Source organism: Phyllobates terribilis, unplaced genomic scaffold (genome assembly GCF_046119375.1).
Source record: "Phyllobates terribilis strain yellow unplaced genomic scaffold, ASM4611937v1 Scaffold_41__1_contigs__length_11206878, whole genome shotgun sequence".
Classification (NCBI taxonomy): Eukaryota; Metazoa; Chordata; class Amphibia; order Anura; family Dendrobatidae; genus Phyllobates; species Phyllobates terribilis.
The window spans coordinates 11,128,263-11,140,090 of record NW_027362801.1 but is presented as its reverse complement, the minus strand read 5'-3'; the positions used below and the strand labels follow the sequence as shown (position 1 = coordinate 11,140,090).

Below are 11,828 nucleotides of genomic sequence, written 5' to 3'. Positions count from 1 at the left end.
GGCTGTGTATGTGATGTGATCCGGGCACTGATCAGCGTTATATTGAGGCTGTGTATGTGCTGTGATCCGGGCACTGGCTGCTGCTTCCCTGTATGACGCCATGTACCTGTGTGCTTGCTTTCCTGGCACTCTGACCCTCTGACCTCTGCACAGTTTACAGAACTGCTTAGTTATTAGGTTTTTTCTTTGTTACTGATTACTGGGAAATTGAATCTGTTAATTCTGGTAGATTATAAATAAAAAAAAAATTTTCCTTCGTGTTTTTCATTTTTTCTGAACGCTTTTCCGTGCATTTGCCAGTAGAGGGCAACAATGAGCGTTTATGGCTCTCCTACCGCAAGCCTAGCAGCGTGACGCGATGATTTGCATACGGGGCGCGGCTTTCATTTGTGGATACACGAGTGTCCGCCTTTCGTCCGGCACGTCATCTGGGTAGGCGGGCCTGATGACGTCAGTGAATCCGAGTGACGTCGATGAACCTGCCAGCTCACTGAGCGGAAGCAAACAAACATGGCGGACTGGGGCCGAGGTAACAGTGCTCTGCGCTCTCCGGGCAGCCGGTAACGCTGCTCTGTGTGTATAGGCTGGAGAGTAGTATGGCGGTGTGTGGTGGGATTTGTGTCGCCGCTTTGTGACAGTGTCGTGGTTTGTTATGGCTTAAAGGGGAAGTCCATGTAAGGTCAGCCTCTGACCTGTCACTGTCTTTAGGGTTTGTATATGAGGTAGGACGCCTATCCATGGGCTGTATGTACTCCCTGGCCTCCTGCTGCTCTGACACTACAACTCCCAGCATGCCCTGAGAGCCTGCAGATACAAGGCCATACTGGGCAGCTTGGATTTGTGCTTCTGCTGCCCGGGTCACTGGTAGCAAGATAGGTGGCCCACGGGTCAGACTGTGCCACGTCCAGGGGTTTAGTGGTCCGTGCCCTGTGCTGATTGCTGGCAGCCCCGGGGCATCGGACGTGTGACTGCTGCGGCCCCTCCAGACGGGGGCAGACTAAAACGCTTAGGATTTAATATTTTCCCTTGTAAAATCCCTGATTGTGACATAAAGCCACCAGTGCCACCAGGACCTGTCAGTGTATTGTTATCACAGGTCGCTATGGATGAAGGACTGGCGCCTGTGGGGGTGTTCTCTTCTTCAGGGTTACTCTGGCGGTATAGACAGCGCTGATCAGAAAGGGTGAGAGGTCTGTGGGAAAGATATACCAAAATCCCCTGTGTTTGTATGTGTGAGTCCAGTGGGCGGTCCTACCCATGATTGACAGCTGTGTCTGCATGCACCAGCATACAGGAAGGACTGTCAGTCACTGACGAGCACCGCCCACTGGACTCACTTATATGTACAAACACAGGGGATTCTGGTGAATAAAATACCAGTTTTACTGATCCTTTTCCCACAAATATCTGTCTGATCAGCTCCTCTGCCCTATAACATCCTGCCTGCAGATCAGATAGCAATTTCAACATGACAGGATCGCTTTAAAGGTCCCCATACATGTTGGACTAACAGCGATATTGGCAGGTCTGATCAAAAGTCACCTATGTATTGGGGCCCCTGCCGACTGATTGTCGGGGGAGATGTTAATCAGACATGTACAATTTCAGAGTGCCAATCGCTTTGTCCTCCCGGAGATAAGCCACCGGCAGAGATGTCTCATAGAGAGCACAGGAGCGCTGGTGGACTGAGCACTTGTGTATGGAGAGACGGCAGAGATGTCTCAGAGAGAGCACAGGAGCGCTGGTGGAACGGGCACTTGTGTATGGAGAGACGGCAGAGATGTCTCATAGAGAGCACAGGAGCCGCTGGTGGAACGGGCACTTGTGTATGGAGAGACGGCAGAGATGTCTCATAGAGAGCGCAGGAGCGCTTGTGGAACGGGCACTTGTGTATGGAGAGACGGCAGAGATGTCTCATAGAGAGCGCAGGAGCACTGGTGGACTGAGCATTTGTGTATGGAGAGACGGCAGAGATGTCTCATAGAGAGCGCAGGAGCGCTGGTGGAACGGGCACTTGTGTATGGAGAGACGGCAGAGATGTCTCATAGAGAGCGCAGGAGCGCTGGTGGACTGAGCACTTGTGTATGGAGAGACGGCAGAGATGTCTCATAGAGAGCACAGGAGCGCTAGTGGAATGGGCACTTGTGTATGGAGAGACGGCAGAGATGTCTCATAGAGAGCGCAGGAGCGCTGGTGGAATCTGCACTTGTGTATGGAGAGATGGCAGAGATGTCTCATAGATAGCACAGGAGCCGCCGGTGGAACGGGCACTTGTGTATGGAGAGACGGCAGAGATGTCTCATAGAGAGCGCAGGAGCGCTGGTGGACTGAGCACTTGTGTATGGAGAGACGGCAGAGATGTCTCATAGAGAGCGCAGGAGCGCTGGTGGACTGAGCACTTGTGTATGGAGAGACGGCAGAGATGTCTCATAGAGAGCGCAGGAGCGCTGGTGGACTGAGCACTTGTGTATGGAGAGACGGCAGAGATGTCTCATAGAGAGCGCAGGAGCGCTGGTGGACTGAGCACTTGTGTATGGAGAGACGGCAGAGATGTCTCATAGAGAGCGCAGGAGCGCTGGTGGAATGGGCACTTGTGTATGGAGAGACGGCAGAGATGTCTCATAGAGAGCGCAGGAGCGCTGGTGGAATGGGCACTTGTGTATGGAGAGATGGCAGAGATGTCTCATAGAGAGCGCAGGAGCGCTGGTGGAATGGGCACTTGTGTATGGAGAGACGGCAGAGATGTCTCATAGAGAGCGCAGGAGCGCTGGTGGCCTGAGCACTTGTGTATGGAGAGACGGCAGAGATGATTGTGGCTGAACCATCATTTGTCCGACCACAATCTAATGTGCATGTCAGTCCTAAAGGGACAGTCTTAAACCAGCTACTGGCACTCTGTGCTCCATGTCGCTGACAAACACTTAACTACATTTTCCCACCTATTTGTTTTCCATATATCAGCACACTACCCTTTTTGATTGACAGCTCTGGCTTCATAGGTCCAGAGAAGGGCAGAGATAGATGGAAGACAAGCAGGTGGGACAATGCACTGAGTGCCTGTACTTGGTTTGAACAGTCATTCTGTGCTGACAGGTTCCCTTTAAGCAGCCTCCCCTTATATAACATCCAGATGAATAAGTGCCGCCATACGTCCCATCATTGATCAGGCGAATTGCTAGGCTGAGCGGAGACGGCAGTGTCTGGATATACAGAGAGCATTCCTGGTTGTATGAATCCAGGGCTGCAGAGTGAAGAGTCAACAAGAGCAGGATGAAGAAGGAGTAGCTTTTAAGTCTCAATGTGCTGAGAGAGACATGGTACAAGGACAACTCTCAGAGGTGTACTCTTTTTACCATCCTTTATCCTTTCATCCATCCCAGCCTGTGAGGCCACCTGTCCTTTTACAATACGTCTCTGTATTTCAGGCTGAAGCACCTTATCTGTGGAGCGGGTTGTATTAAGGAGCCTTCTTCATCCTGCTGTTGGTGACTCTTCACTTTCCCCCTCTGAGCCATGAAGATGTCCATTAGTAGGATAAGTGGTGATGGGAATCCCAACCAGTATTCCTATACAATGGCATATGTTGGAGTTGTATGTCAGGAGTATCATTCACTGATCTGGACTGCAGACAATGGCATCTGTCACCCCTAGACCGCCATGTAAATGAGTGCGGACTCTGCTGTGCCATTCAGGTGTGCAGAGGGCACTCTGCTCTTTTACATAGTGGCCATTGGCTCATGTAATGCATGCGCTGGCAGCTTACCTGGTGCATACACTACAGAAGTTAGAAAAGCTCCTCCTTGTATAAGAAGGGCTTCAATTAGCTGAGACCTGCTATGTCTGGGGTGAAGAGTCTCCTACCTTGCTCCATGCCTATTCATACAGACGTGACCTAGACAGTGGAAAACCCCCTTTATAAGCCCCCCTTTCAGATCACTGGCAAATAGAGGTGACAAATGCTAGATTGTCAGAATTAGCAGAGAAATGGCTATAGTGCATGGCTAGCCGGTCCCTGTGGAGAATACTACAACTCTCATTTTCTTTTGACCACTTTCTTTGTCTGCAGGTTCCAACACAGGAGCAGTGGATGAGATGCTGGATGCAGAGAATAAGCGTCTTACTGAAAACCTCTCCTCCAAAGTGACTCGGCTGAAATCGGTGAGTGCAATGAATGCAACACATGCAGTGACAAGCGCTGGCAGCTCTGCCTCACTCACCAGGTTTTTGTCGGCAGAGCTTAACTTTTGAACAGTATTGATATTTTTAATTATTTTGCTACCTCTTGCCTGGCAGCTGCTCCCCCTTATTATTCCCATAGAGATTAAGAAAGATAATTAAAGAAGCACTCCTCTTCCCATCAAAGTTTTTATCCTCTTAATATAGTGCAATTATCATAGTATATAACTCTGTGCACTTACAATTGCTCATTTTCCCTTTCTACCCAGCTAATTCTTCTCTTTTCTCTGCTCTATGTAGAAACAGGAAGTCTCTTTTCCCTGCATTTATCATTCCCCTCTTCATCTAATGACCCAGCTGCCCCCTCCTCCTCCTGCCAGAGACTTTTGCAGTGATGATGACTCATGCAGGGAAAATAGACCTCCTGTTTCTACATAGAGCTTAGAAGGATTCAGCTAGTCAGTGTTTAATAACATGATGTCAGAGACCTAATGGAAAAGAGAAGAATTAGCTGGGTAGAAAGGCAAAATGAGCAACAGTTAGGACACAGTGCTATATAATATGATGACTGCAATATATTGAGAGGATGAAAACTTTGATGGGAGTGGTGCTTTAACAAAGCCTATTCAAGGTGTCATGTAAAACAATGAAAGCTTTTTCTGGGAACGTCACCTTTGTCTATAGGCCGGGTTTGCTGTGAGAACTCAGACTAGAGATGTGCGCACCTGAATTGTAAAGTTTGAGAGAGCTATAGAGTACTCCACAGGTCCGCTCATCCCTACCCCAGACCCATTGAAGGGTAAGAGACAGTGCTGCAATACCAGACACAGCCTACGAACAAAAGTGGCGCTGTCTCTGGCTGAAGGCATCTCATGCAGACCCTTTTTGTGTAGGGTTAGGGAGCTGTTCCTGATTTTTGATCTTAATGGCATTAGTTACTGCCTTTCTCAGACCAATTTTACACCATCCAATATTTAGTCTCCTCCTGTGATAATGGACTTGTGTTTTTTCTGCAGCTTGCACTGGACATTGACCGAGATGCTGACGATCATAACAATTACCTGGATGGCATGGTGAGGATCCCCTATCTAGCTCTGATCGGATCAAATGAACGTGGATGTACACAATTAAATTAAAGGGTCTAACTTACCCCCCAAAACACCATGTTTGTCCATGGACTGTGTCTGGTATTGCATCTCACCCCAATTCATGTTAAAGGGGCTGACTGTAATGCCTTGGACAGATGTGGTTCTGTTTAAAGGCAAAAAAATTGCTTTTTTTTGTTTCAATTATTTTTTTTTATTATTTTGATTTTGGACCCCTTTATCATTGTGAAGAATCATGAACAGAATGGTTTGGAGTTGGTGCAGATCTAGTGATTTTTGTGATTTGCTGCTGGAAAATGTCTGATACTTCTGTGTGGCCACCCAGTGGTAGCCATGTGAACTACAGCCTGTCATGTCCGTGTATGACTGGCATAACCCATATCTGTATGTGCGCAGCTCAGGCTGCACGGAAGTTTACAGTCTCATTTCTATTAATGTAGTATTTTGGAAAATGCAGAAATAAAGTGATACTGCCGTCATATATTTTACATGTTATAGGGACACCACATATGTCCATATGATTTAATATCTCTGCACATACAGTACAGACCAAAAGTTTGGACACACCTTCTCATTTAAAGATTTTTCTGTATGTTCATGACTTTGAAAATTGTACATTCACACTGAAGGCATCAAAACTATGAATTAACACATGTGAAATTATATACTTAACAAAAAAAGTGTGAAACAACTGAAAATATGTCTTATATTCTAGGTTCTTCAAAGTAGCCACCTTTTGCTTTGATGACTGCTTTGCACACTCTTGGCATTCTCTTGATGAGCTTCAAGAGGTTCTCACCGGAAATGGTTTTCACTTCACAGGTGTGCCCTGTCAGGTTTAATAAGTGGGATTTCTTGCCTTATAAATGGGGTTGGGACCATCAGTTGAGTTGTGCAGAAGTCTGGTGGATACACAGCTGATAGTCCTACTGAATAGACTGTTAGAATTTGGATTATGGCAAGAAAAAAGCAGCTAAGTAAAGAAAAAAGAGTGGCCATCATTACTTTAAGAAATGAAGGTCAGTCAGTGCGAAAAATTGGGCAAACTTTGAAAGTGTCCCCAAGTGCAGTTGCAAAAACCATCAAGCGCTACAAAGAAACTGTCTAACATGAGGACTGCCCCAGGAAAGGAAGACCAAGAGTCACCTGTGCTTCTGAGGATAAGTTTATCCGAGTCAGCAGCCTCAGAAATCGCAGGTTAGCAGCAGCTCAGATTAGAGACCAGGTCAATGCCACACAGAGTTCTAGCAGCAGACACATCTTCAACAACTGTTAAGAGGAGACTTTGTGCAGCAGGCCTTCATGGTTAAATAGCTGCTAGGAAACCACTACTAAGGACAGGCAACAAGCAGAAGAGACTTGTTTGGGCTAAAGAACACAAGGAATGGACATTAGACCAGTGGAAATCTGTGCTGTGGTCAGATGAATCCAAATTTGAGATCTTTGGTTCCAACCACTGTGTCTTTGTGCGAAGCAGAAAAGGTGAACGGATGGACTCTACATGCCTGGTTCCCACCGTGAAGCATGGAGGAGGGGGTGTGATGGTGTGTGGTTGCTTTGGTGACACTGTTGGGGATTTATTCAAAATTGAAGACATACTGAACCAGCATGGCTACCACAGCATCTTGCAGCGGCATGCTATTCTATCCGGTTTGGGTTTAGTTGGACCATCATTTATTTTTCAACAGGACAATGACTCTAAACACACCTCCAGGCTGTGTAAGGGCTATTTGACCAAGAGGGAGAGTGATGGGGTGCTACGCCAGATGACCTGGCCTCCACAGTCACCAGGCCTGAACCCAATCGAGATGGTTTGGGGTGAGCTGGACCGCAGAGTGAAGGCAAAAGGGCCAACAAGTGCTAAGCATCTCTGGGAACTCCTTCAAGATTATTGGCGACCATTTCCGGTGGCTACCTCTTTAAGCTCATCAAGAGTGTGCAAAGCAGTCATCAAAGCAAAAGGTGGCTACTTTGAAGAACCTAGAATATAAGACATATTCTCAGCTGTTTCACACTTTTTTGTTAAGTATATAATTCCACATGTGTTAATTCATAGTTTTGATGCCTTCAGTGTGAATGTACAATCTTCATAGTCATGAAAATACAGAAAAATCTTTAAATGAGAAGGTGTGTCCAAACTTTTGGTCTGTACTGTACATTTAATAAACATTATGGCCCCCGGTTTATCATTGTCTTTGCACTTTTTTCCAGTGTAAAAATAATTGTAATAGTGACTTTGTTTGTACCTTAGTGATTATTTACTTTGTGCTTTTTGTTTGTTTGTTTGTTTAACCCCTTCATGACCAGAGCAATTTTCGTTTTTTGCTCCCCTTCTTTCCTGAGCCAGAACTTTTATTTTTCATTCAATATGGCCATGTGAGGGCTTATTTTTTGCAGGACGAGTTGTACTTTTAAACGCCATCACTGGTTTTACCATATCGTGTATGGGAAAACAGGGAAAATAATTCCAAGTGCGGTGAAATTGCAAAAAAAATGCAATTCCAGTTGTTTTTTTTACCACGTTCACTGAATGCTAAAACTGACCTGCCATTCTTATTCTCCAGGTCATTACGAGTTTGTAGATGCCAAACATGTATAGGTTTTTTTTTAATTTAAGTGGTTGAAAAAAAAATCCAAAGTTTGCTAAAAAGCGCCATTTTTTGTGATCTGGGGCCAGGTGAGGGCTTATTTTTTGCGTTTCGAGCTGACGTTTTTATTGATATAATTTTGGGGTGGATCCAATGTTTTGATCGCCCTTTTATTGCATTTTACTGCAATATTGCGGCAACCAAAAACCGTAATTCTGGCGTTTGGAATTTTTTTTCTCGTTACGCCGTTTACCGATCGGATTAATTATTTTTTTATATTGATAGATCTGGCGATTCTGAACGCGGCGATACCAAATATGTGTATGTGGGGTTTATTTTTTTTTTGAATGGGGCGAAAGGGGGGTGATTTAAACTTTTTATATTTTTAAAAACATTTTTTTACACTTTCTGCTTGCTTCTATAGTCTCCATAGGAGACTTGAAGCTGCAGTTTTATGATTGCTTCTACTGCATACAGGCGACGAGCAGATCGCTTGTATGCAAGAGAAATGCTCCTGTGCTATGAATGCCGACCACTAGGTGGCGCTCCTAGCAATCTTTTCATGACAACCACAGGGGTCTGCTGCAGACCCCGGGTTGCCATGCCCACCCATCAGTGACCCGCGATCACGTGACGGGGTCACTGATGGGCGGGACTAAGGCCGCGCTTCCGGCACGGTGCTGTTAAATGTCGCTGTCAGATTGACAGCAGCATTTAACTAGTTAACAGCCGCGGGTGGATCGCGATTCCACCAGTTGTTGTGAGCACATGTCAGCTGTAAGAATCAGCTGACATGTGCCTGGTTCAGTGCGGGCTCAGCGCCGGAGCCCCCGCTGAACCGGCCTTTCCGACATGGTGCGTACTATTACTGACAACATCGGAAAGTTCACTTTGTTTCAACTTTACTTGGTTTCCTCAAGAGAAAAAAAAAAAGAGGAAACAAAGTAAGCTTAGGCACAAATTAAATGATGAATAAAGCACAAACATTATAGTCACTATTAGGGAAGAGTCAGACGGCCATATAACTCGGACAAGGATCGCAACACAATGCTTGGACTGGCCGTCGGGCTTGACAGCTTGTATTTCTGTGCAGCTGTCACTCCTGGGTTGGGAGAGCAGACAGCCAGTCCGAGCTTTGCGTTGCGATCCTCATCCGAGTTATATGACTCAGAAAAAAGGTGCAAAGACTGATGAATCGGGAGCCAGAATGTTTACTGGATATACGTCCAGAGATACTAAATCATATACACTGCTCAAAAAAAATAAAGGGAACACTCAAATAACACATCCTAGATCTGAATGAATGAAATATTCTCATTGAATACTTTGTTCTGTACAAAGCTGAATGTGCTGACAACAAAATCACACAAAAATCATCAATGGAAATCAAATTTATTAACCAATGGAGGCCTGGATTTGGAGTCACCACCAAAATTAAAGTGGAAAAACACACTACAGGCTGATCCTGCTTTGATGTAATGTCCTTAAAACAAGTCAAAATGAGGCTCAGTATTGTGTGTGGCCTCCACGTGCCTGTATGACCTCCCTACAACGCCTGGGCATGCTCCTGATGAGGTTGCGGATGGTCTCCTGTGGGATCTCCTCCCAGACCTGGACTAAAGCATCCGCCAACTCCTGGACAGTCTGTGGTGTAATGTGACGTTGGTGGATGGAGCGAGACATGATGTCCCAGATGTGCTCAATCGGATTCAGGTCTGGGGAACGGGCGGGCCAGTCCATAGCTTCAATGCCTTCATCTTGCAGGAACTGCTGACACACTCCAGCCACATGAGGTCTGGCATTGTCCTGCATTAGGAGGAACCCAGGGCCAACCGCACCAGCATATGGTCTCACAAGGGGTCTGAGGAGCTCATCTCGGTACATAATGGCAGTCAGGCTATCTCTGGCGAGCACATGGAGGGCTGTGTGGCCTTCCAAAGAAATGCCACCCCAGACCATTACTGACCCACTGCCAAACCGGTCATGCTGAAGGATGTTGCAGGCAGCAGATCGCTCTCCACTGCGTCTCCAGACTCTGTCACCTCTGTCACATGTGCTCAGTATGAACCTGCTTTCATCTGTGAAGAGCACAGGGCGCCAGTGGCGACTTTGCCAATCCTGGTGTTCTGTGGCAAATGCCAAGTGTCCTGCACGGTGTTGGGCTGTGAGCACAACCCCCATCTGTGGACGTCGGGCCCTCATACCACCCTCATTGAGTCGGTTTCTAACCATTTGTGCAGACACATGCATATTTGTGGCCTGCTGGAGGTAATTTTTTAGGGCTCTGGCAGTGCTCCTCCTGTTCCTCCTTGCACAAAGGTGGAGGTAGCGGTCCTGCTGCTGGGTTGTTGCCCTCCTACGGCCCCCTCTACGTCTCCTGGTGTACTGGCCTGTCTCCTGGTAGCACCTCCAGCCTCTGGACACTACGCTGACAGACACCGCAAACCTTCTTGCCACAGCTCGCATTGATGTGCCATCCTGGATGAGCTGCACTACCTGAGCAACTTCTGTGGGTTGTAGAGTCCGTCTCATGCTACCACGAGTGTGAAAGCACAACCAACATTCAAAAGTGACCAAAACATCAGCCAGAAACCATTGGTACTGAGATGTGGTCTGTGGTCCCCACCTGCAGAACCACTCCTTTATTGAGGGTGTCTTCATAATTGCCAATAATTTCCATCTATTGTCTATTCCATTTGCACAACAGCATGTGAGATTGATTGTCAACCAGTGTTGCTTCCTAAGTGGACAGTTTGATTTCATAGAAGTTTGATTTACTTGGGAGTTATAGTCTGTTGTTTAAGTGTTCCCTTTATTTTTTTGAGCAGTGTAGATATATTTGGTGTCCCAATAACACCATGTACAATCTATGACGGCAGTGTCTTTTTTTTATTTCTCAATTTTCCAAAATACTGAATTAATATAAATGAAATGCTAATATATAGTATATATACACATACTAAAAAATTGCACCATAAAGGTATATTCACACCTGGCAGATTTTGTTGGACACTTCTGCTACTGTTTTATTCATCTGAGTGAGGTTTGCAGAAATACGTGCATGTACATACATACCCTAAAAAAACTAAGGTTTTTTGGAAAAAGTAAAAATTAAAGGGGTATTCCTATAAAAATGCCTTAAATGTACCTGCTGGCACTACCTCTAAAGATGCTGCCTGTGTGTCTGGTGTATTAAATGCCCATTATTACCATTACAGTGTTGTACATTACAGTTACATTCTTCTTTCCCCTAGGACTCGGACTTTATGAGTGTGACCGGCCTTCTGAGCGGCAGCGTAAAGCGATTCACAGGAATGGCTCGCTCTGGACGGGATAATCGCAAGCTCCTGTGCTATGTGTCAGCCGGGCTGGTGGGACTGTTCTTCGTCCTGTATTATCTTGTGTCGCGGGCCAGCACGTGAAGGCCGATGACCCTTTACTATAAAAGACGTTGGTTTTGTACAGATGCCCTGTGACCCACAGGCCGGGTGGGGCTTTTGGCTTGATCTAAAAGCTGAAGATGATCTTGGCACTTTAAACTAAACACTTCAGCAGCGAGGACTGTTTATTAACCTTTATATGTATTTCTCTTTTTAAACCAATCTCCTGGCAGATGAATAGGAACCACCGTCATGTTATATGGATAAATCCTTAGGCATAATTTTTTTCACCCAAATCTTGACAATGTCTATTTAAATACAGTGTTATAACATTCCTGATAAAGAGCTTCCAATTATTCTACTATGAGTTCATCCATTGTTGGCATGTCTGGCATTTAGAAACCACACTTTAGGCCCCCTTCACACGTCTGTTTTGTATGTCTGTATGCCATCCGTTTTTTAAGGACCGCATATACAGACATACGCACACCCATTGTATTCAATGGGTGTGCACACGTCAGGTTTTTCACATGGACTGTCTGAAAAATCCGCAGACGTCAGATTTCTTTTTTTTTTTT

General features: G+C 45.9%; 1 protein-coding gene across 1 annotated transcript; it reads left to right on the top strand.

Annotated features, from left to right (window-relative positions):
• Window positions 1–407: 407 nt before the first annotated feature.
• LOC141191430 (BET1-like protein) lies at window positions 408–11,611 on the top strand. Its single transcript, XM_073661321.1, has 4 exons — window positions 408–529; window positions 4,067–4,158; window positions 5,193–5,249; window positions 11,125–11,611. The coding sequence occupies exons 1-4, from the start codon at window positions 511–513 to the stop codon at window positions 11,290–11,292; spliced, it is 336 nt and encodes a 111-aa protein (XP_073517422.1). The 5' UTR covers window positions 408–510; the 3' UTR covers window positions 11,293–11,611.
• The last annotated feature ends 217 nt before the right edge of the window (window positions 11,612–11,828 follow it).

Coding starts and splice junctions, on each gene's coding strand:
- LOC141191430 (XM_073661321.1), top strand. Junction 4,159..5,192: donor AAGTGACTCGGCTGAAATCG/GTGAGTGCAATG, acceptor TTTTTTCTGCAG/CTTGCACTGGACATTGACCG. Junction 5,250..11,124: donor ACAATTACCTGGATGGCATG/GTGAGGATCCCC, acceptor TCTTTCCCCTAG/GACTCGGACTTTATGAGTGT.